The sequence below is a fragment of the Podarcis muralis genome, chromosome 7 (genome assembly GCF_964188315.1).
Source record: "Podarcis muralis chromosome 7, rPodMur119.hap1.1, whole genome shotgun sequence".
In the NCBI taxonomy this organism is placed as follows: domain Eukaryota; kingdom Metazoa; phylum Chordata; class Lepidosauria; order Squamata; family Lacertidae; genus Podarcis; species Podarcis muralis.
In genome coordinates, this window is record NC_135661.1 from 31,788,414 (window position 1) to 31,814,415 (window position 26,002).

The 26,002-nt window shown below is 41.6% G+C and overlaps 1 protein-coding gene across 6 annotated transcripts in view; it reads right to left on the reverse strand.

Annotated features, from left to right (window-relative positions):
• Positions 1-15,389: 15,389 nt before the first annotated feature.
• ZNF536 (zinc finger protein 536) overlaps positions 15,390-26,002 on the reverse strand; it is a 450,559-nt gene continuing 439,946 nt past the window's right edge. For 5 of the 6 annotated variants that reach the window (XM_028740295.2, XM_028740289.2, XM_028740291.2 and 2 more), the window contains one exon: positions 15,390-17,072. In XM_028740295.2, the coding sequence (XP_028596128.2) occupies positions 16,837-17,072 (236 nt within the window). In that variant the 3' untranslated portion in view covers positions 15,390-16,836. The remainder of the gene's footprint in view (positions 17,073-26,002) is intronic. The other variant, XM_028740296.2, reaches the window with a different exon arrangement.

The window sequence follows — 26,002 nt, forward strand, 5'->3', positions numbered from 1 at the left end:
GACACCGTCGCAGTCTCTTTAGAAATAAATATCCTCCTGCAAGAGGAATAGCCTTGCAGTCTTCAAGCAATATTATTGACAATAAAAATATTATATAAAAAGAGATACTTTAAAGATGCAGTAGCTATGTCTGAAAATTAAATATCCCAGCCATTAATTTTTCCATCTCCAAATTACCGAAAAGCAACCGTCCACACTAAAGTCTAACCGCTTGTAAAATTGGATTTTTGAAGAGTAAGTCTCTCTTAAAAAAATAAATAAGTAATGCTGGCCAAAGGGAGGAAATGAGTGCAGGAGGGGCTGCGGAGCATTGCTCTGAATCTGTCCCACACCCTGTTACAGATGCCAGGATTCGTGCTGATCACATCAGTGTTTTCACACACTGCGATTTAACAGAGCTGAGAGAGTAAACCCTACAAAATGTGGAACAGTGAATGATTCAGGGGGACATCCGGGTTAAGGGTTCGAATTTGCATAGGTTGCTGCACAAACTGGACTTCATCGAATTGAGGGCCACTTCTTTCACGCCTTCTTTAAAGTATAGCAGAGCACCTGCCCACAAATCTACTTAGCAGTGGAGATACTCATTTTGCCTTCAGGCTCTTGCCACATCAGTGTGAAACAGATGCAAGCATAAAAGTGCTCTTTGCAGTAGTTTCCTGCATTCAAGTCCTCCTTACACATGGCCACGTGGAGGGGCCATGGCGCAGTGGTCAAGAGCATCTGCTGTGCATACACAAGGTCCCGATTTCAATCGCCAATGGGATCTCCAGGTAGGACTCAGAGAAGACTCCCGCCTGAAATCCTAAAGAGCTATTGCCAATCAGTGTGGACAATGATGAGCTAGATGGACCAGACTTCATTCAGTACTGCATTCCAGGACAGAGTCCAGAGAGTCTGCCAGAGCTTTCCATTAGGACAGACACTAAATAGGCATATAGGTCATCATGAAGAAGAAGAAGAAGAAGAAGAAGAAGAGTTTGGATTTGATATCCCGCCTTTCACTCCCTTTAAGGAGTCTCAAAGCGGCTAACATTCTCCTTTCCCTTCCTCCCCCACAACAAACACTCTGTCAGGTGAGTGGGGCTGAGAGATTGTCTCCCCAGCAACCTTCGGTCACTCCATTGCCCTACCATTTCTAATCTAACCACAGTCCTTGGAAACTCTTACTCAAACACACACACACACACACAGTAAATGAAGAGTCCTCCTTGTACCTCATATGAAATTGTTTTTCACTCTAATAGTCACTTTTTAGGTTCTTCTTTAACTGGTTCTACCTGTTTTGTGGTGCACAGAACATACTAACCTGATTCACTGAAGAGTATTGGAGTGTTCCACCGCACTAGTATCCAGAAGTATTACTATTTACTCCTCTAGTATCCAGCAGCATATTACTGGATCCAGTGACCAGTGGTGTCACTGGACAGCAGTGATACTTTTCATCAACTGTTGCAGCATTGCCTTGGACTACTGTGTTTTCTTTTTAATACCATCATTTCTCCTCCTTGTCATTCTGCTGTCTGTGGGCTAAATTCCCCTCCGAGTTCATATTTAATCATGTTTACCTTAGTGGCTTTTTATTCTTAATTCCTGCCCATTTTTCTAACCTCTTTGAGATCCTTTGTGCTATTATTCTGTCCTCAGCGGCACTTGCAACACCTCCTAATTTACCATCATCTGTGAATGTAATTAATGTACAGTTTCCCCCATCCTTCAGATCATTAATAAAGATGTTAAATAAAGCGGTGCCTACTACTGATTATGTATTTGAAGGAGAGAGGAAGTTACAATGGGACGCAAGCGCGTCATAAATTATTGGCTGGGAGTTTGGGTTGCTGCATTCATAGTTGGCCCATTTGTTATGGATGCAAACACAAATCAATCATTTGGCCTCACATGCAAAGATTAGTCTGTGTCTTCTACTTATGTTGACTGGAAACAAAGGCCATCCCAAGACGTTATGCTGTCTGATTGGCTGCACCACTCAATCCATGAGATGCTTCTCCAGGATTCTCCAAATGTTTTACAAGAAGGTAGGAAACGGGAACCTAGGGAGCTGCCTTCTCCTGAGTCAGACCATTGGTCCATCTAGCTCAATATTTTCTCCACTGACTGGCAGCAGCTCTCCAGGATTTCAGGCAGGAGCGTTTTCCAGCCCTTGCTGGAGATACCATTGGGGATAGAACTTGGGACCCTCTACTTGCAAGGCAGACATTCTGCCAGTGAGCTATGGACTTCACAGGAAAAAAGAGGGCTAGATCAGATGAGCATCATGACAGCCTTGTGTCTCGGCTCCATCACTAAAGAGTCCCATTTCCTCTCTCTAAAAAAATGGTGGCCCTAAGTTTAAAGTCACTTAGCAGTATAATTGTTGCTGAAATGTTTTGCACCAGCAGAACATAGTTGCACAAGAAAACTGACAATCAGTTTGCTGCTAATTTCATTGCACAATCTATTGTTTCCACCAGTGCAGCTGTTGCACGGGATTCCTTGCTTGTGAAACATTAAAACTCACCCATCTGCTGGCACAAGAATCCTTGCTCTAGCAGGCAAAGGACCCTGAATACAGCACAACACCTAGATGCATGGGTCTTAGTGCATGGAGGGTAGCAGAATGGTGTGCAATGGCATCAGTCCTGTCATGGGCCAGGAGTTGGCTTCACCTGCTGAATGGCAGCCTGAAGGCGGGAGAAGACAGAGTCACTCCACCTGCAGCTATTCAGCCTTCAAGGACACAGAGGAGAAGGCGCTGATGAGAATCAACTGGCTTCAGCCTTCTGAGCTTCCAGCAGCAATCAGATGCTGGCAACAATGCTGGTAGTTCTTGCCCCTACCGTGCTGCTCCCTGCTCATCTTCATGCTTGACCCCATGATCATCGGATTCCCTGATCCCTGGACCATCTGACCATCTGTTCACCCAACCCTAGGACTGGACCTGACTTTGGATGCCAACTCTGCTTCTAGTCAAGTACCCTCAGAGACTCTTCTGGTTGGCTGGCTTCCCCCTCCACTGACCTCTGCACGTTGTTGCTCAGCAATGAGACAGTGACATCTCCCAACCTTTGGCTTATGTCAGAAGATATGTACAAGTTGTACAACCTTAGTCTTTCTCTTGGGACACTCTTCATGCAGGGAAGTGAGTGGACACAATTCCATACCCACACCAAGTTCATATTGAAACATATGTTGCATGACTAAGACGTGACTAAGATAGATGATGGTATTTGGATCTGGGTTGACCTCTGCCCAAAGGGAAGGCAAAATAACCTGTGGGTTTTTCTATATAATAAGGTTCCAATTTATGCATCTAAGCAAAATGGCTGAAACACAGGAAAGTTTCCTTATCCTGAGATACACCACTTGCCCATCTGATTCAGTTTCACTTGTGCTGGCTCACAGTGGCTATCCAGGGTTCCAGGCAGGGGCCTGTCCTAGCCCTATCAAAGACAGAGATCTCAAGGATTAAAGCAGGGACCTTCTGCATGCTAGGCAGCTCTGCTTCTGAGCTGAAGCCCTTTCATTTTGCAGACCATGACTTCTCAACTAAAAAGCATCTCAAAGCAGCGGGTGGCTTGCAGATGCATATGGCTTCATCCGAACCACCGTGTCCAAGGGAGGAATCTGCTGGCCTGGTCTTATTCACTGTTCTTGGATGCCACCAGTGCAGCTACTCAGAAGGTAGGGTTGCAGCCTTCAGATTCAACAATGGTGTTGATGTACCCTGAGCTTTACGAATTCTGAAATCCCCCCAGACCGTGCAAGTAAAATCAGTTGGAAATATAGTGTGAACATCTTGGGAAATTTAACTGCTGTTTAAACTGAGACTCCATAAATGTTGGCATATGGAAGTCAATGGGCTGCAGCCAGAGTTCCATGGGGTTGAAATCCACGAACTGGATGTTCCTGTGGATGGAAGGGGTAGAGACAATTTTCACTGACTCCTCCTTCCTTCCACATCCCCCCCTATGCCAACACAAATCCTCTTTGGAACAGCATGGGGTGGTACTGGGGATTATAGGGGAATTGGCGAAGTACAGCTTCTCCAACTCCCACATGGTAGCATCCAGTTCAAGGAATGAAACTGAATGTTGAAAGATTCAGGAACGGTAAAAGAGAGGACTTCTTTATGCAGGACTATGGAACTCGTTCCCACAGAAGGCAATGATGGCCACCAACCTAGATGTCTTGAAGAGAGGATTAGACAAATTTATGGAGGAGAAGACTATCAACATGTTTTGCCTCCATGGTTAGAGGCAGTAATACTTCTGAATTCCAGTTGCTAGAAACCACAGGAGATCAGAGTGCTGTCATGCTCCAATCCTGTTTGGCAGTTTCCCACAGTGATTGTTCTAAGGCATGGAGCCACATTTGTATCTTTGAGGACATTATGGTCCAAATGGCAGTAAGTGGGAGTGGTTGACCATCTCTCTCTCTCTCTCTCTCTCTCTCTCTGTGTGTGTGTGTGTGTGTGAGAGAGAGAGAGAGAGAGAGAGAGAGAGAAAGAATTCCATGAGAAGAATAGGGGTTAGGTTGGACATAAACAAGATAAGGTTGTATCCAACTATTCAGAAAAGACCCATGGAAATTATTGACCCAATGTTAGTCACTCCCATTAACTTAAATGGCTCTACTCTAGGTAGGATAAGCACCTGGTAGTACTTTTAGACTGCAGATGTCAGAGCATGGTTGGACTACTGGTAAGTAGATAGGCGGTATTGTATAGTCTGTTTTGGGTTTGTTTGTTTTTTTCTTGTATAAACTATAGTTTGTTAGAAAGCTTGATTTTTCTGCTTTGCCTTGCCTGGATTGCATTTGATTGTTTTATTTTTCTGCAAACTGCTTTGAAGGCTTTGGGGGATGAAAGGTAGTATACAATTATGCAGATAATTATATTTTTGGACTGAATTAAATTTTTCGGGCCAGCTATCTGGATTGCAGTGCAAATGATTGGCAGAGATGGAGTTGTTGTTGTCCTCCCCTCCCCTTTCTTTCTGTGTGATATGCAGTGTATATACTGCAATGTCCATCCCTCCTGATGCTCATGTACAGCTGCCAGCTTCAGGGATAGGATGCCTCCAAACAGGAAGTTCTTTGGGGGGGGGAGCAATTGGCAAGTGGGCTGTTGTTTTCATGTCCTGTTTGTAGACTTCTTGGCTAGTCCCTGGTGAAAACAGGATGCTGGACTAGATGGGCCATTGGTCTGATCCCACAAGGCTCTTGCAGTGCTCTTACTGCAATAACTGATCAATTGTCATGTACCAGTGAAGCTTCTGCTGCACCCTTGAGCCTTCCTCTTATTGTTGTGGCTGTAAAAAGGAGTGAGCCCTCCTCTACATTTTATTGGGCTCCTGTGCCAATTACATAGAGTATAACAGTTTACGCTGATGGAGCAACACTACCTACATTATTTCTCCAGTGAATCTATGGAAATCAAAAACCAACCTGTTTTAGTGGCCTCTAGCTCTTTCTTAATTCTTCTTACTGTTCATAAGAAAAATAATAATAATGCACTGGAAACCACAGAAAGCAGCAAAACATTTCCCAAGGATGACCAATTATTTTTTCGTAATATGTTTAGCATATGATTATTGACATTACTGGTTGTAACCAACTCCAAACATTTTCCCATTATGGTAGTGGCCAAGTCTCAATCTTCTCTATTCAGAACCGTTGAGGAGTGATATAATTGGCATTGTGGATGTCAGCAGCAGGGAATTTGGAGTTCTTGTAATGTCCTTTCTCCATTCAGTTGAGATTTGCTGTTCCTTCAACTATAAAGTGACTTAGCTGATTGGTAGACGAAGTTGCTTTTTGGGGTCAGATTACAAAATACATGAATATTGTTTCTGAAAAGCAGATTTGTATAACAAATCACGCTCTCGCTCTCTCTCCCTCCCCCCCCCCATACATACAGTGGTACCTCGGTTTAAGAACAGTTCAGTTTAAGAACGATTCGGTTTACGAACTCCGCAAAACCGGAAGTAGTGTCTGGTTTGCAAACTTTACCTCGGTCTAAGAACAGAATCAGAATGGTGGAAGGGCACTGGCAGTGGGAGGCCTCATTAGGGAAAGCGCGCCTCGGTTTAAGAACGGTTTTGGTTTAAGAACGGACTTCCGGAACGGATTAAGTTTGTAAACCGAGGTACCACTCGTGTGTGTGTGTCTGCCCTAAATAAGATTTCTGATTGTAAACAAAGTTGTAAATAAACTAAGAAATGTGTTTCAGGTATTAATACACATGACACTAAAAGCTGATGTGAACTTGTTGGGTAGAAGCCAGACTTGCAGAGCAATCCTAGCTGCCAAGCCAGGCTCTTCTGTGAGGAGGAGGGTGGAGCTGCACTGTTGCAAAGTCCTCAACCTAAAAAGCAGTAGCACAAATGCTATTGCTGGTGATATATCTGCCAGTAGTTACCGCCATGTGAAAAGGATAGCGGGGTGAGCTCATTTGCGCTACCCTCCCCATCATGTCTGTGGCTTCATCACCTTCAACATATTCAGAAAGCAGACCTCTGCATCTCTACTCCTCTAAGCTCCCCACACAATTTTGGGACATCAAAGTTTTGCATTTGTGCACACATTTGTCATGAATGCACAATTAATGGATGTCTGGATATACATCCATGAGTATGAAAGGTTCCTCATTGCAGAAGCTGGCTTTCCAAAACGCGGAAATGCATGGAGCCAGTTACTTGGGGTCCCTCCAGACATCCATTTATTGTGCATTCATGATCGATTGTAGTCAGGATGCCAACAAGGAGGTTGCACGCAATCCCAGAACATGTTGCAGAAGGCACCTTCAATCAAGGTTCAGGCCCAGTAGACTCATGTCATCTATGCTTCTTGCATGATAGTTGGTGGGTGGGAGAAGAGAGAATGGCTTACATCTGTATAGAAATCTGATGCTAGATCTTAAGTTGAAGTTTCCAGCTCTGAAATCTGTCATATCTGACAGTCATGGAATCTGACCCCCTATGGTTGATTCTGTGGTTTCTTCCAGCAGTGGGCTTACAGGTTGGTGTGGAATGAAGGATGGGTTTCTGTGCCAGGGCAGCAGTTCCTCCAATGCCCTGTGCTCAAAAATGGCACTTCATTTATCAAAAGCATTTGCCTGCCTACCACGTGTGTGACGATTTGTAGCTTCACCTTACAATATGGTGTGTGTGTGTGTGTGTGTGTGTGTGTGTGTATGGCATAAATAACCATGTGTTGTATAAATAATTACATGTAGGGACGGCAATAAAACACAGTAGACATATTAATACTTTTGACATACGAGAATGGAAATGCCAGCATTATTCTGCAAGTGAAGGGGGGCATTATATGTTGAATGGACTCACGTAGAGAACGTTTTCCAAAGTCTGCTCCCCCCTGGGTTTGGTTTTTTTTCTTCTTTCCAGGTCACACTAGCATTATAGTTAGCAAATTGATAAGGTTCCTCCGTTAAGCTTTATTACTTCTGACATGAGCCTATGACACTTTATAAAAAGAAGTAATCCAGAACAATCTCTAGGTAATTAACACCTAGATAAACAAACATAAATTTCTATATTGCATTTATTTGGACTACCACTCAAATATGCGTGAACCATGCTTTTTTAATTAAAAGATAAATCTATGTGACACTTAGCCTCAAACTTAATTATTCAGCATAGTATAATAAAAAATACAGCCCATTAAATGTGTCTTGCTCTGTATTTCTGTATTAACAGCAAAACAGTTCACTCTGGGATCATTTAAATTTTCTTCCTCCTCTTTTCCTGTGATTTCCCTGTTCACCAAGGCTCGCTCACACCTTTTTTTTCCCTTTTCTAAACATGACTTTAGCAACACCAACAAGTGAGGAGCAACAAAAATATTTTGGTGGCATTGTAATCCTGCCTTATATTATTCTAGAATCAAAACCACAGGTTTACGCTTCTGTCCCAACACACCTATCCACAATTAATTAATTCAATTCAGTTTTCTTAATTTGCACCTTTTGAAGCAGGAAGCATTTTTTTTAAAAAGGCAATACTTTGAAATTAGAACTTCTCTGAATTTTGCAACGCAGTTCTCCAGTCAAGCAATGTGTACAAAATGGCGAAAAAATGCATACACTGGGGTAAAATATGCACATGAATGCATATTTTAGTGAGAATAACATGCAGAAATGCATTATATTAGGGAAAAATACTAGCAAGAATGCAGAGGGGGGAAATGAGAAATGTAGAGAACAGAGATTGACAGATTCGCCAGATAAATGAAAGTCCTTCTTCACACAGCACATAGTTAAACTATCAAACTCTCTCCCACAGGAAGCAGGTATGGCCACCGACTTAGGTGGCTTTAAAAGGGCATTGGGCAAATTCCTGGAGGAGAAAGCAGATGATGGCTACTAGCCATGATGGCTATGCTCTGTCTCCCTAGCTGGAGGGAGCAATGCTTCTGAATACCAATTGCTGGAAACTGCGGGAGGGGAGAGTTGCTCTTGTGCTCAGGTCCGCTTCTGGGTTTCCCCTGGAAGCATCTGGTTGGCCACTGTGGTGACAGGATGCTGGACTAGATGGGCCATTGGCCTGTTCCCAGCAGGCTCTTTTCTGATTCACAGATTCATGGGTTGTGCCAAGTACAAAGATCCCGAAATCAAAACCACTCTAGTTAAGAATAATTTTGTTCAGCTTAACAATACACAAGGTAATGGGTTTTATTTTCCCGCCCTCCCGCTCTCTCTCTCTCTCTCTCTCTCTCCACTATGTGGTTAAAATACAGATGTTAAACAGATAGGAGAAGAATTCTGTTCCCCAGTGACACTAGACAGAGGGGTTATAGGCCTTATAAAAGTTTCAACAAGAAACATTATCTTAAAGCTGAGAGCAGCTTTCAAATGATAGGTGGAGAATGTCTTGTCAAGACATTCACCATCTGTACAGGAAGACTGCTGGTGTAGCTGAAATCTTCCTAAATGGTTTTTTTGTGAGATAATACTGTTTAATAATATTTGTGGATATTCTGCTTCCGAGAGCCAAGATGGGCTCCAGCTGCCACAAACCTTGATGGAAGGCCTCCTAGCTCAGAGCTCCTTCCAAAGGCCAAATGGACAGTTTTATCATAGGCTCCTACTGTCCATAGGAGGGTCTAGCGGAGATGGTTCAGAATGATTTCAGTCAATATGTACACATACCATCTTGCCTTACCTCTTACTTGGGTTAGTGAGCCAAATCGTGAGCTTGAAAATGTCCATAGGCTCTGGGAAACAGCACAAGAAGCTGTGTATCGACCCTCCAGTTAGAAGTGAAAAATATTCCACTGAGGTTCACTGGTAAATCTTTCCTTTGTCATATTCTGAATAGGACCGTACCATATGCACAGCAAAAAATGGCCAAAATAAAGCAAGGGCTGATCCTTCCTCCCCAAACTAATGCATTGCTCTAGTCTGATGGAGAAGTCCAGTGCTTTTTTCTGGGGGGATGCAGGGGTACGCATACCCCTAAACATTTTGTGATTCTAACAGGAGAAGAAACTATTTTTTTTTTTTTAAAAAAAGTTTCTTCTACAACATGGTGAATCGTCAGTTCCGTTGCTACCCTCGATGGCAGCCTCATTTCCTGTCATGGTCTTTCCTGAGTCTCAAACAGAATGAGAGTACAGTGGTACCTTGGGTTACATATGCTTCAGGTTACATACGCTTCAGGTTACAGACTCTGCTAACCCAGAAATAGTGCTTCAGGTTAAGAACTTTGCTTCAGGATGAGAACAGAAATCATGCTCCGGCGGCGCGGCAGTAGCAGGAGGCCCCATTAGCTAAAGTGGTGCTTCAGGTTAAGAACAGTTTCAGGTTAAGTACGGACCTCCGGAACGAATTAATTACTTAACCCAAGGTACCACTGTACCCCTAAATGTTGTGGGTTTTTTAGGGGGGAAAACACTGGAGAAGTCTAACTGGCAAATTTAACTGGCAACATGACAACAGGCCTTTGTAGAATGCTCTCCTCAGGGAGGCTCACCTGGCACTTTCATTACATATCTTTAGGCACCAGGTGCAAATGTCCCTCTTCAACTAGGTCTTGGGCTGATTGAGCAATCTGTGTCCTTTTAAATGTGTCAGGGTGAGTTATTGGTCTTTTTGTTTTTGCTATTATGTATAGATTTTTTTTGTTGTAAACCTTTGGATGAAGAGCTGTATATAAATTTAATAAATACCAGTGCAAGATAATAATACCAGATAAGGATATACTTCCAAGCTGTATCCCATTGTTGGGTAATTTCCTGATATTAGCAATGATGTTCTGTGGCAACTATTTAACACATCTGGATTATCAAGTGATAACAGCAATTATCACATGTGAGGTCATTGCCCACCCAAAGTTAATTAGCCAGGCAAGGCTGTGAACTGGGATGGGCGAATCTGGACATTTCTCTTTGTTTCTCATTTTTCCAACCTTAGTTCAGTTCTCGGCATTTTAACATTGGTGTGTGGATTTTTCTTTTCTTTTTTTCTTTTTTTTAAAAAGTCCTCATGAAATTTCATGGGCATTTGGCTCCAGGTGCTGATCTTTCTTCAGGGTTTGTTGCTGGGGGAGGCAAGTAAAAGTATCAAAGATTTCATCAAAGATTTTATTGGGGTAGCTGAAAGTTGGCTCCTATGATTCTAATTCAGAAGAACCTAGGCCACCTCTCACCCTTCTCTCCTTTTGGCAAGGTGTGATACCATAAGGAGTGATACCATTTCTTACTGAGCCCCAGCAGCAGACACAGGTCCTTTTTTCTACTGTTTAATGATGTGTGTGACTTAATAGCGAGATCCAGGCCTTATCCACAAGGTGTGCTTTCCTCCTCCTCTTATTCACATTCTGAACCGGGGTGAAAGGGGTTCCTTGCTTTCATTTTTGCTCTCTTTTGGGTTCTCTGTATACTCTTCTGTATTTATTTTAATGTGGTTTACATGTTGCTTTATATGTAGTTTTGTAATTAAAATAACATCTTTTTAAAAATTCATCAGCATTCTTAGTGCACATTTTTCTTAATGTAAATTTTTAACTGCAATTTCCCCTATCATTTTTGTAATTTTCACTCATTTTGGTGCACAATTTGCCCTGGTACATTCATTTTGCTACGCATTGCTTGTCTGGAGAACTGCACTGCACAATGTGGAAAAAAATGATTTTCCCCCAGATAACTGTGTTTACCAGTAGTTTGTGTAATGTTTCAAAAAAGGCAAATTGGGTAGGTTCATCTTTAAATGCAAATAGAACCAACTTTCTCCCCCATCTCTCACTGTATAAGAGTAAAATAGAAACCAGGGCTTCAGCCAAGCAAATGTGTGGCTGACGAAATTTTCATGGAAATCTGCTAGAGTTCTGTTTTGCTGAGTTTTGCAGTTATCAACAAGATGGCTCAGGTTCCTCACAGGTTCACTCATCAGCTTGATGAACATGCAAAAGCTGGAACCAGACCATATTTCCTAGAAATTATTTCTCCTCATAAAATGTGGATGCTTCCAGAATTTCACAAAAATAAATGGGTTAGAAAAAGGCTTCTCAGGCTGTGTACACACAATACAGTTAAAAATGCACACCCCCTTTTAAAAAAAGAATCCTGGGAACTTTTTTTAATGGTGCTGGGAATTATAGCTATGTGAACAATAAACTACAGTTCCCAGTACAGTGGTACCTCGCAAGACGAATGCCTCGCAAGACGGAAAACTCGCAAGATGAAAGGGTTTTTGGTTTTTTGAGTTGCTTCGCAAGACGATTTTCCCTATGGGCTTGCTTCGCAAGACGGAAACGTCTTGCAAGTTTGTTTCCTTTTTCTTAAAACCGTTAATACAGTTGTGACTTGACTTTGAGGAGCAACTCATAGCATGCGGTGTGGTAGCCTTTTTTGAGGTTTTTGAAGACTTTGGTGGTTTTTGAAGCTTTTCCAAAACTTTTCCGAAACCGTGCTTCACAAGACGAAAAAATCGCAAGACGAAAAAACTCGCGGAACGAATTAATTTCGTTTTGCGAGGCACCACTGTATTCTTAGGAGGTGGGGTATGTACTTTAGGACTGAACATGCAGTCAATTCATTAATTTGTATCTGCTTTAAGCAGCTTCATGTGAGTGGTTTTGGAACCAAGTTGTACCTGCACTGAAACTTGGGTTTGGTAACTCTGAGGAAATATGGAACACACCTGGGGTGTGTGTGCGTGTGTGCATGCTGAGTTGCATACTCCAAACCAGGATATGAGTTGATGCCAGAAATGGGATATTCTCACACAATGACTGCTTTGACTGAGGCCCAGCAAACTTTTATCTAAACCACCACAAGCCTTTGCCTGTGTGATTGTTGTGGGTCTGCTTTTACATAAGAAAGACCCAGTGCTTTTTTTCTGGGAGGACGCAGGAGTATGCATACCCCTAAACATTTTGTGAATCTAAGTTTGGCCTCATTGAGGGCCAGTATTTCAACATGAGTAGGAAAATGAGAGTACCGCTAAGCTTTTTTTTTTTTTTTTTTTTTTAAGAAAACAAAGCACCGGGAAGACCTTATACTCTGAAAATGCCCTGCCTTCCCTAAGTACATACAACATCCTGAGCCCAGATCTGCCCGGCTAAGCAGCTTAACATGGAGCAGAGCTCTGGCTCAGCGTCAGTCTCCCTCCCTGGCGCAAGCAAAGGTTGCACCCACTTAAATCCCTTACCTTCTGCCAGATGATCTGAACCCAAAAGATCTTCCTGTGCTTAGGAATGCCAGGTATAATATTTTAATTACTCGTTTTTTGCTTTTAAGCATGTTGCAATTTTGCTACACTTACCACCAGGAATCAGACTCTAAAATGACAATGAGGAATTGGCTTAGCCAGAGAGTAGCATTAGCTCAACTCATACTTCAGCTTTTTCAGATGCCTGGTATATACAAAATATATCTGTATATACCAATTACAAAACAAAAACAAAAGGCCAGCATGTCTTAGAAGGCCTTGCACACAGACACCAGCACACATGTGCACACATACTGAGTTTGGTTGTATTTTAAGTATGTTTTGTATCTCTGCTCTGGCAGATGAAGTGTAGGTTATGAATGCTACAGATAAATTGTTGTATATTGAAGCAAGCAGTCACCCCAAATGTAATGTAAAATGGCCCTACTCAGCAAACATTTTTCCATGCGATTGTTCCCATTGTGTGTTCTTCGTATCTTTCTCTGCTCATTCAATTTCATTTCCTTTCATTTGGAAGTCCTGAATTACTGGATATTACTCCTTTCAACAGGAGGTAGTCAAGATCTGATCTGATAGAACAGGGTGGCTCTGGAGATTCCTTTAAAACAGAAGGGTGTCGTCTTTTTGCATGCGCCTTTATAGGAAATGTTACCATTTTCCAAAGTTGAATGTAGGACCTATGCAAACAAATGTTTTATTTTATGTGAAAAATGTGACTTTATACACATACTTTACCCCCTGCCCCATAGCACGTAATCAATATTATAGAAAACAATTATTACTACATACTAAAACAGATTTCAACAGTCTTTTAATTAAGCACAATATATATACACATATAATATATATATCTGTATATACTGTTTATAGATTTGTTCCATAATACTAAGAGGATTGATCAAACACTCAGCTTAACTGCCTAACACTCTGGTAGCTGACTAACAATTGTGACTCCAGTGACATTTTTTCTCTCAAATCTGACAAAAGCTGAAGCAAAATTATGTCTGTAACTTCCTATTAAATATAAGCAAAGTAGGAAAACATCTCTCTCTCTTTCTCTCTCTCTCTCTCTCTCTCTCTCTGCCCCCAGAGGTAAAGGTTTTATTGCGTAAAACACTGGTTAAAACTGTACCATTTCAAAGACATTTTTTATTCTAACAGCAGAAAGAAAAAACAGTCATTTGCTGGGGGGGAAACAACTTTTAATACTTCTATACCAGAATAAAGTTCTGTCAACTGATGTATTATAATAATAAATAATGACCAAGAATAAACTTTAAATACAAAGGTTTTTTTTCCTAATTGTTACAAGCATAGCAACAAAATCCTCTACTCTATTGATCTCAGATTTTCTCCAAGACAGATATTTTTTTTCTTCCTTTGCGTAGGAATGTAGACAGTATTTTGACCAATATCACAGACTACAGAAGTTACAGAGAAAAAACTTGACATGTTTAGATATGAGAAGCATGATGATATTCAGAAACTGACAATGTTTCACTGCTCCTGTCACTTGTTTGTATTCCAAGTTACAAATGTTCTGGAAAAAAATGGGGGGGGGGGAGGCTGATGTCAGAGGCAAAAGATAGGGACAGTAGCACCAGACCAAATGGATTCAACACACACATCACAAAGAACGGGAGAGGAATTTCCAGTGTCACAAACGGAATTATTGCCTGTCGTATCTGAAAATGCTCAGAAGACACAAAAAGAATACTGAAAAGAGCTCCAAAAAAGTGCAAGAAAATGGAATGTGGAATCTTTTTTTTTCCCTCTTTTTTTTCTCGCTAAGATACGGAAGGCGGCGCAAACACACAAAAGCAAGCGACCGAAACACAGTCACCAAACACGGTAGTGCAGTTAAAATCCTAAAGCTTACTACAGTCAGAAAGTCTTCAATTACATTTCAATCCTTTACCTAGGATCATGAGAAACAGTTGCATTAAGTTTATCAACTTGATTTAAGTAAGGCAGTGAGAACTATACTAGGAAAAAAAAATATCTCCCCAAAAATGAGAAAAGCAGCTTGCCCTCTGCCAGACGGGGGTCTAAGTTACACAGCGACCTCAGTTTAACTGAAACTTCACTTGGATGGTATCGTTTTTAATTTTTTTCCTGACAGCGTATGCAAACTGTATTTCTTATTAGCCTGAGAATCTCTTTCCTTTCTTCCAGTCTCAGGGTAGCGCTACGAATTTTATTTACATTGATTGCAGTTTAGTGTTTTTTGTAAACTGCTGTAGGCAGAGCTGAAGTTTTTAAGGCCCTGGGGTTTTTTACTCTGTGCTCCCAGCCTGCAAGGATATATATTGACTTTTTCTTTCTTACTTACATTTTTTTTTTAAAGTCTGAATGATTTTGTTTTTAGAAGAAGTTAATACTTCTCTATCATCTTAAACAGCACCAATTTTGCTTCTCTCAAAGGAAGTACATGAAAAGGCTAAAATCTTTTGCCACTCAAGTGGGTGTAAGGAGAAGCCATTAACTGGCTTTCTTACATTTATCTTTTTCTTTTCCTCAGTCATGTTTTTCATTATAATCTCTCCAAAGCTTCCTAGGTGGGAAACGACAGGATTAAATTTGGAAGGGGCCAATTAGTAGAAAAGCTAAAATCTGCAAAAATATAGAACACGCTTTTTTTTCCTTACAAAAAAAACAAAGAAATATTAGCTAACACTTTTTTCGTCCTTCATCTCCCCCCCCCCTTTCACTAGAGACAAGGGGCAGGATGTCTGGATTCATATTTTAGGTCAAATTGCTTGAAAAGAGATTTCTCCAGTAAAAAACAAAATACACTGTCCTGCACAATGTCTGCAACACTTTTTTTTTAAAAAAAAAGAATAATAACAATAGCACCCTAATAAATGAAAACTAATCTTGCCTGGGGAATCTTTCATTCAAGTCTTCCCCCCCCCTTTCTTTAAAAAAAAACAGAAAAGAAAAGAAACCAACTTTCTATTGAATAATAATTATTTCTCCTTTTTTTGCACTGGTATCATCTCTAGACAAGGCTAACTAGTTTCTCTATCCAGCACGCTCCTTCAGTATTGTATTTCTAAATCTCTCTATAGCAACCTACTTCATTAAAAAGGAACAAAATAGGAAGGGGGGGGGGGAAACAACATTTCTCTCAATACTGCAAGTCCATCTAAAAAAAAGAAGAAAAATACAGTCCCCCCGAAAAACCACATTGTACAATTAACTGCAGTGTTTTGCTGGCCTGCAGATCCCCCCTTTCTGCTCTAATCCTTGACTCATTTGGCCGTCTCTCTCTCTGTGTGTGTGTGTCTTTCGCTATATATAATATGTATATCTATATCTATATATATATATTTCAGAAATTAAAATGTTAACAGCACAATCCTTTTCAATACAGGTCAGCACTGACTGTAGCTTACGGGTCGTCTAAAATTTCTCTGAGAGTGCAGAGTTGGAGCACCACTTGGATTGATTTTCCCAGCAGGGACAGCTCCAGTCAGCCTGGCACCACCTCACTCCACCAACACGTCTCATTACGACGCTAGGCAAATGGCAGCGGTCGGTGTCATATTAAAAAGGTGTTTTCAACAATGAAAACACAGGAACACCCCCCCCCACACACACACACACTTCCCCACTCCCACAATCTTCAAGGCAACATTAAATCAGGAAGATGGTATCACAGATATAGATATATAGATAGATATTCTGGTAAGAGCATTCTTTCTGGATAAAGACCACTTTAGTGTTAGAAATGCGCCCTTTATTTCAGTATTTTTCACACACACACACACACACACACACACACACAAACACAGATATCTTGCAACCTGCACACATTTGGGGGAAGAAGAAGAAGAAAAAACAACACCCACTTGATTTATCTCCACCTACATTGTTTGGAAGTACTTGTTGCCAGGTAACAGTTTAACAGCCATTTTCAAGGTCTGGTTGTTGTTGTTTTTCCCCTCTTTCTCTTTTTAATGTGTGTGTGTGTGTGTGTGTGTGTGTCTTTAATGTCTTAAACATCCTGCACGCTTCTGGGAATTTGCACACAATCTGTTTTCCTCAGAAGGCAGTTAAGCAAACTCTCTGTGTTACCCGAAATGCATATCTAAAAAACTGTGTAAAATAATATTGCAATATACAGATTGATTTGTTCTGCGGCATTACTCCTGGGCCTGGCTGCCCTCCTCCGTTAACTCTGTCGAGCTCCCAGGTTTGACAGCTCCAGGTTCCTCGGAATTCCCAGAAGCTTCGGCGTCAACTCTGGAGCGCTTGAACCTGCGATCTGGATACTGGCTGTTGTCAAAAGGCATGCGATGGACACAAAGGACGTGGGTCTTCAGATTTCCCTTCTGAGAGGCACTGTAGGGGCAGTATCTGCACTGGAAAGGCCGGTGACCTGTGCAACAGACAAACATTGGGTTAGCATTTCCTCAGGCCTGCAGGGGTTCCCTGCCACCCAGCCTCTGTAGTGCAGTTCACAGAATGGAATAATGTAAAAACACAAATCTCCCCTTCTCTTATATGTGGACTGAATCATACAGCCCCTTTCTGCTTACCCCCTATACATTTAAAGCTCTGCCCGACCACCAGTTTGTTGAGGGTGCCTGGAACTGTACAGTGGTACCTCGGGTTAAGTACTTAATTTGTTCCGGAGGTCCGTACTTAACCTGAAACTGTTCTTAACCTGAAGCACCACTTTAGCTAATGGGGCCTCCTGCTGCTGCCACGCCGCTGGAGCACAATTTCTGTTCTCATCCTGAAGCAAATTTCTTAACCTGAAGCACTATATCTGGCTTAGCGGAGTCTGTAACCTGAAGCGTATGTAACCTGAAGCATATGTAACCCAAGTTACCACTGTAGTTCTGTGAGGGGTACCCAAGATTCTTGGTTGAGGGAGTGTTTAAATGTATGGTGCGTACGCAAGCCCACAGTCTTCTCACAGGTACTGCCATGCCTCAGTATCCCAGGACGTGAAATTTACAGGATTTAATTGGCCAGACACAGGGCCTCTCTGGCTCTGCTATTTTCAAAACAGACTGGGCAAATTTCACACTAATTGTGCCCCCTTCCACACATCTTGAGATTCAGGATACACAGCATTCCCTGCCATGACTTTAGCACCTTAGAAAGTCACCTGTGGATCAGTGCTAGGATATAGGGGTCAAAAATACATTCTGTCAGTGGTGTGCAGTGAAATTTTTCATAGTGGAACAGTTAGGGGCAGAGGCACTAGCTTGTGAGGGGGGGGTCGATATTATCCGTGTGGTGTTGTGACATCATGACGTCTTGCACGTGAGCATTGAGCATTGCACCTCCCTCCCTAAGCTGGGTAGAAACTTCCTGTGCTTTGCGAAAGAGGTGGCAGGGGAACATTTAGGGGACTAGCTGAGTCCCCTCAGTCCAATGTCCGCACGCCACTGCATACTATTGGATTTTTTTTAATAAAAAAAAAGCAACAGCCAATCCCCAGTATCTTGTAAATATGTAACTTTGTAAATAATACTGAAACGATACGTACAATTGAATGTCATTTTGCAGCCTATTTCAATAAACTAGTTTTATGGAATTTTAATGCCATGGCACACATTTAATTTGAATTCGATTTTCTTTTTTCTTCAAGTGGAAGAGGGACACTCAGGTGTTCAATTGTTAGAGAAGAACAGAAACAAGAAGGGATGTTACAGAGGTGGAGTTAATATTTTTTAGTTTAGGTGAAAGGCAGGTAAGATGCGACACGATAGACGTTTGATGCATAGCACGATGCATAGCACGGAGAGAGTGGATGGAGAAAAGTTCTTCTCCCTCTCTCCTAACACTAGAACTTTGTGGACACCCATTGAAGCTGAATGTTGGTGGCTTAAGAAAGAAGTCCTTGGGTCAACTGTGGAATTCGTTCCTACCGCAGGCTGCTCAGGACAGGTAAAATGGTGTTTCCTGCTTGGCAGGGGGTTGGACTCGATGGCCCTTGTGGTCTCTTCCAACTCTATGATTCTATGATTCTATGATTCTAAAATATAGTACTTCTTCACATAGCACATAGTTAAACTACATAATTCCCCCTCACACGAGGCAGTGGTGGCCATCAACCTTGATGGCTTTAAAAGAGCATTAGATGAATTCATGGAGAAGAGGGCTATCAGTGGCTTCTAGCCCCAATGGCTATGTTCTATTTCCACAGTTGGAGGCAGCAATGCTTCTGAGTGCCAGTTGCTGGAAACCGCAGGAGGGGAGAAGGCTCCTGTGTGTTTGGGTCCTACTTGAGGGCCTCCCATTGCAGTATCTGATTGGCCGCTGTGAGAACAAGAGTCTGGAATAGATGGGCCATTGACCTGGTCTAGCAGGCTCTCCTTCCAGTCTCGGGTTCTGTTCTGTTCTCACAAGGTTCTGTGCAGCTAAAGGAAGCAAGTGGGGGCTCACCCTTCTCGCGCTGCGTTTGTGCCTGGCCTTGGATACACCAAATTGTATACACCAGATTATTCTGAGCCAGCCTGAGACTTCATGCTGCATCTGGCTTGGAAGGTTATGTTGCCGCAATCACATTTCAACCTATGCTGGGAAGTTGTTGATGTGTCTTACTGGAACTTTATGAGCTTTGTCTCTCAAATTAACTTAGACCAGGGCCATCTGAGGTCAAATGCACTTAGCTTACTTTAATTTGCTGAAATAAATGAATAAATAAATGGGCCTGACCATCTGCATAAAAAGCTAAGGCTATTGGAAGACATGACCTAATAATCACATATGAAGAACGTTAGCCCCCTCCTTCCCCCCCCCTGTCTGATTTTTTCCCCCTTTCTGTTACACACATGCACAGAGGATGCAGACATGTTGCAGAGGCAGAACTGACCAAATGATTCGGACTCATTAGACATGATCCAGATGGGCACATATGGAACTTCTTCACTGCCATCCATCAAATAATACATTCTGCTTAATTCCATTTAAATCTATAGGTTTAAATGCTATTGGTGGATTGTATCCAATGTTGGTCCTATTCAAAATGGAACCATTTACATGAATGGCCATGACTAACTCAGGTACATTAAATTGATCTACTCTGAGTAGAACCTAGTTAAATACGCCACTGTGCCTAGATTCTGACCAATGTGTGTTGGATTGTCTCGATCTGTGCAAAACACATTCTACCCCTCACATCTGAGGGCAGAATATGTGGCACAGCATTTGCACACATTAGGTCAAACTCCTGTCTGCTGAAAGGTACATGCCAATAAATCATTATTGACCCCCTTTCCAAGTGAAAACCTGTCTGTTTTTCTATCTAGTGCTACTCAAAAGTTATGATGATGAAGGAAGAAGAAGGAAAAGTTTACTCTAACTGTGAAGTGTCAGTTTACACACCCAAAGGAAAAGTACTGGGGAAAGCAGAGACCAAAATTATAAACAGAAGGTAGGTACAGCTCTGGAATTTTCAGCAGAAGGGTTTTAAAAAGCCATTAATGGAGAAATTGCACTTTAGAGTCTAAGGCTTAATCTGCTTATTACCTCACAGACCCATATAATCTATGTTGTAATGTGCTAAGGGATTATATTGCGGCAACAATGAAACCTCTGGCACCCATTGGCTGAGCTGAAGTGATGCCATGGGATGTCCACGAACATCCTATTTGCTGAGGGAAGTTGTCAGCAGTAGAAGGCTCAGTGGGCTGAAAAGAAAGATAAGTTTGCTGAGGAAAACCCTGGCCGTCAGATTCCAGGGCAAGTGGAAGTATATGGAGCCAGGTGGCAAGTGTGAAACCTCAAAGCTTAGTAGGATGAGATACTAGGAGCATGGAGATAAAGGCCCCAGTGAGCTGAACCAGGGGACAAAGCAGGGAGCAGATGGAAAAACAAGAGCCAAAAGAAAGGGCAAGTAGGGGAGACAGAAAAATAAGTCAAGGGAGCATATTCTGGTTGTTCGTCACTCATAACTTCTACATCGGGCACCCTTTAAGGGCTAAGTTAAGATTTTAACTTATACAACTTAAAGTTAAGTTATTGTTTTAACTTAAAACAATACTGATGCACAGTTGCCTGTCATCTGCAGATTGGAGCCTTTGGCAGATCTGTCGATTTCAAAGTCCCCGTTTATAATTGTTTCCAATCTTCAACTGTCTTTGTCGTATTTTCCAAATAATTTGCATTTTTTTAACAAAACAAAAAAAAAAGAGTCCTCAATATATACAGATTTCTGCGTGCAATTTCCCCTAATATAATGCATCCTGGTATGCTGTTTTCCCTAACTTTAGCATTTCATACACACTTTCCTCAAATGCAAGCACGCCTATCATAAATATGTCAGCCCATCACTGAAACAGAACTTAAGAGATGGAATACGACAAGCAGTTTCTATATTTTGAGTGTATAAATGGGTTTAAAACTTGTTGAAGTAAAATACTATTGGGAATTGGTCTCATCAGATTTCTTAATGAGGCATCACAGTCAGAGGGCCCCATAGAAACTGCCTCTCCACACAGAAAGACTAGGAATCTTAAATAAGAACCACTACATTACTGAACATTGAACCCAATGGTTTCCTCAAAGCTCCTTCACACCTGTAATACTCCCAGTCTTTGGTGTCCCACTCTGGGCTTGTCTTATCAGCACAATGGGTGGGAACCTGTTTGGATGCTGTAGCCCACATGACTCAAAAGAGACGTCACCTTCATATACCCCCATGCTAATCCTAAATGGTCACCCTGAGACAGAGTTTTTCATGGTGTAATCTAACAGGCTCTTTTCTTCCGGTGTTCTGACCATTTACCTAGCCACCCCTTCCTCAGCCAAGGAACTTGGGCAGCTCCAGTCCATTCCCCCCCCCCTGATCTCCAAAACAGTTGTGTCTCCTGTTTGTGAGCCCCCTTTGATCTGCCGCACAGCATTGGTTGCTTCTACCAGCTTCTTCCTGCTAAATCTGAGGCTCATCTGCGCTATACATTTAAAGCAGTATTATACCACATTAAACAGTCATAGTTTCCTCCAAAGAATCTTCGGAATGGTCATTTGTTAAGGGTGCTGAGAGTTGCTAGGAGACCCCTCTTCCCCTCACAGAGCTACAATTCCTAGCGTTCCTTAGGAAGAGGGATTGATAGTTTAAACCATTCAAGGAACTGTGGCTCTTTTAGAGGAATGGGGGGGGTCCTTCCAACAACTCTCAGCACCCTTAACAAACTACAGTTCCCACAAGTCACTATGGCCACATAACTCATTTGCATCTTACAGCTCTATAACTCTACAACGTTTTCGGTTACTTTTTACTTTATCACACAGCTATAAAAATCTAAGAAATGTAAACCGCAATCATGCAGTCACATCCCATTGAACTTAATGGGACGTACTCCTGAGGAGACCTTGCATTGTATCATTAAAGGTAAAGGTAAAGGGACCCCTGACCATTAGGTCCAGTCGTGACCAACTCTGGGGTTGCGGCGCTCATCTCGTTTTATTGGCCGAGGGAGCTGGCATACAGCTTCCGGGTCATGTGGCCAGCATGACTAAGCTGCTTCTGGCGAACCAGAGCAGCACACAGAAACGCCGTTTACCTTTCTGCCTGAGCGGTACCTATTTATCTACTTGCACTTTGACGTGCTTTCGAACTGCTAGGTTGGCAGGAGCAGGGACTGAGCAATGGGAGCTCACCCCGTTGCGGGGATTCAAACCACCGACCTTCTGATTCGCAAGTCCTAGGCTCTGTGGTTTAACCCACAGCACCACCCACATCCCTTATTGTATCATTAAGGACCTGCAATTAAAGACTTGAAGTCTAGCTTTACCTTTATGCAATGCCAGTGATACCTGCCAAGCAGATTCGCTTATTCATTAAAGTGTTAACACTAATTCAAAACAATTTTTTAAAAGAAGGATCCAATAAGTGTAAATTAAGTAGCACTTAATTATGCCCCACAATGCTTTCACTATTTGGTATCATTCTCCCAGCAAACGGGTTTGAATGTTCACATCCCTGCAAAACATATCACAGTTTGGGCTTATTAATTCAGCTGCATTTAACAAGCAAGGAAAGCATTAATGGCACCCGAAAGTGGTTTCAACCCTCCGCCGCCTTGTTTTTCCATCACTAACTTTTGGGGGCCATCAAAATTTCACATCACTGTCATGTGAAAAGTTAAGTACACAATAAGTTAATTTGTATTGTCACTGTGCAGTACAACAGCAGTAAAGAGCACATCAATTTTTAATCCGGTATGAATAATATATAAATATGTATACACAGTGCGGGTCAAAAAGTGTAAGAGCAAAAGAAGTGGTATGTTGTTTACAGCAGCAGTCATACAAAAAAAAAAAAAAACCTTCTGGAGATCAGTCTTACAAAAGATAACAACATCTGCAATTTGCTTGTAACTAGGGGGCAAAGCAGAATGCCCATTTCTCTTGGGTAACACCGTCCATTAATTACTGCTCAAAACTGGTTGTGGGCAGCAAGATCTTAAAATAACCAGGCCTAGATAAGCAGGCAAGTAATTTATACCATTTTTATCAGATGGTAGTTGGGGAGGATTGGGGGGCTGCGGGCTCCTTCTTTTCAAGTCATAGATCACATATATACTAGCTGGGGTGTATCTTCCAACATATAATCATTTGAAAGTGGCTTTAAGAGAATGGCTTCTCATACTTCAGAAGACAAATATTCTGCTGCAATTCTAGAAAGTAAGATTACCTGTGGCTCAGTCCATGCAACTAAGACTGCTTCAGAATAGCCAGGTGGAAACAAGAGAGGTTTGGTCACACTATGGTCAAATGTTCTGGGACCTTTGAAAAATGTACAACTCAGATGTACCACTGTGTATTCTGGCAGTACAAAGTGTTTTGTTTTGTGTTCTTAAAAAATGGCTTGCCTATGTACATTTTCTAAACTTTGTTTCTCCTGGGAAACTTGCTCTTCTCTGTTTATATCATACCTGTTTCAGAAGTGACCCCCCCAGCCCCTTTTGATGTGCCTACTTGTAGCAAACTTTAAGGATGAATCTACCAAGGTGATCTATCACTTTTTGGACTTTCTGAAAATGCCTCAATCACTCAATCATTTCAGTGGCTCTTGTAAGCACTGGCTAGGGAGTGCAGTTATACTTCACAGAGAGTACTTTCCATCCTGTTTCTGCATTGATCCATGATTATTTAAATCCACATGACATTTTAAGGTGCTGTTTCTCTCAAAATACAGATTTTAAATGTATCTGCATTTCCCCCCTGAAATGGAAATAGCCTTGAAACATTTTGAAAGTGCAAAAATCCATGCATAACTATGCTCCAATCTACATATTAATTCAGGATGTGTGGGTCCAGTGGCGTAGTGTGGGTTGTCAGCACCCGGGTCAAGGCAAGTAATTTGCGCCCCCTAACCCATGGATTTTAGAGCTGCGAGTGCGAGCGCGCCCCCCCATGTTGCACCCGGTGCATCCGGCCCCCCCTGCACCCCCCACACTACGCCACTGTCTGGGTCAGTCAGTTTGTATCAAATTTTGCAAAGATCCAATTCCTCAAGCAGAGTTAAACTTGCTTAATGGCCAGTTCCTAGTGAACCCTGGGAACTGTGAGAACGACTACCATTCTCCAATAGGCAATCCTCCATGCTCTCACTGCGTTACAACTTCCAGGATTGTTTGGGGAAAATCCGTAACATTTAACTAGTATGAAATCCATGTTATTTTGTATTATTAGTATACTACTTTCTTTTCTCCTGCATCTGCATGGAATTACCTCTCTGCTTAATATTCATTTGCAACTTTTCATCTTAGGTCGATCTGAGTCTTGTTTACCTGAGTTAGCCAAAATGCTTTGTTTGATAAAGGGAAGAACTTGCAAGACTAAGAACTGGGTTAACTCCAGCTATTGCTGCGTGCCTTATTGGAGCAGCGGACTTATGTTGGCAACAGGTTTCTAGGAATGTCCCTTGGGAAATGGAAGAGCAAAAAGCAAGTATTTCAATCTTTTATATACCCATACCTTCTTTCCTCCCTTTAAAAAATGTTACTCTGTTAATTTAGCCTTTGAGGGAAGGGGAAAAAGCTTTGTTTTGTTTTCCTTCAAATTCGCGTTCTGATATGTTGCTTTGCGACAACATGGTGTCAGCCTGCATCAGTCACATCACATCACATTAAGTTTCATGAGACGGTGTGCTTGAACGCAGAGTCCAAGAAAAATCATATCAAAGTGAAAAGGTTCTGAAATTCTGAAGGGTTTTTGTTGTTGCTGCTAACAGATCTCCAAATGACCATTATCAAGTTGGCACACCTCAGAGAGATTTTCTTTTTTCATTCACGAGTTCGTTTCTATGGACTGAAACCCTTTTCAACTAATTTTTGCAGCGCCATACTTTTAGAACACAAAATTGCACCTAACAAACCTTAATAGGAATAATTGAGAATGAGTTATATTGAGTCTTTTCCATGCATGAATTTTGTACTTTTATGATGCTATCTTATTTTAAAGAGGGATTTTTAATTTTTTTTAAAAGAAACAACATCATCTGTTTTATAGCTTTAAATTCTTTTTAGGATTGTTTATACCAGGGGTTGTCAATGTGGTTGCCTCCAAATGTTGTTGGACTACAATTCCCATCAGCCTCAGTTGCATGGCCAGTGGGCAGGGATGATAGAACTTGGAGTCCAAAACAACAGCTGGAGAGAAACTCATTGACTACCCCCAATTTACACTGTATTGGTTTGGCTATGCTGGGAGTCATTTTGAGGAGGCTTTTACCCGGGAAGCTGGAATATAATAAATACCTCAATCAATAGATTCTGTTCTACTTTTGCAGAAACGCTCAAATTAGGACATACAACAATATTCTTCTTGTAGAAGGAAATGAAGCCCCAGCACACCAGAGCTCTGAATCATAGCCAATACTTGTACAAGTCAAAAAGTGACCTCTTTAATAGTTGCTAATTTACTGGCAACAAGAAGCATCCATTATTCTAAGAAGACTACAGGGCAATGCACACTAATAAGATAAGGTAAAGACAATCAACATTAAAAATGTTTATTTTCTTGATCAAAGTAAATTAATTCTGTCGTGCTATGAATATTTGATCAGTGTCCAAATTCCACATACATTTCCACCATGAAATATGTTGTCTTTGTGCTCTAAAAAGGCACATATGTAGGGGATTGTACTGGAGTGTAAAAAGGATCATTAGAATAGTCATATGGCTGAGATGAGGAATTAATTCCAAATTGTTACGGGTGTACTAATAGCAGCAAAATCATGGCTTTCTCCCAAAGCAGCAAGAAATGGTAATTTCAAAGAAAAATGCCAATAGTCTATTACTCAGAATCCTTCTGCTTTTCCCACTATGATGTGTTTTATAGTTT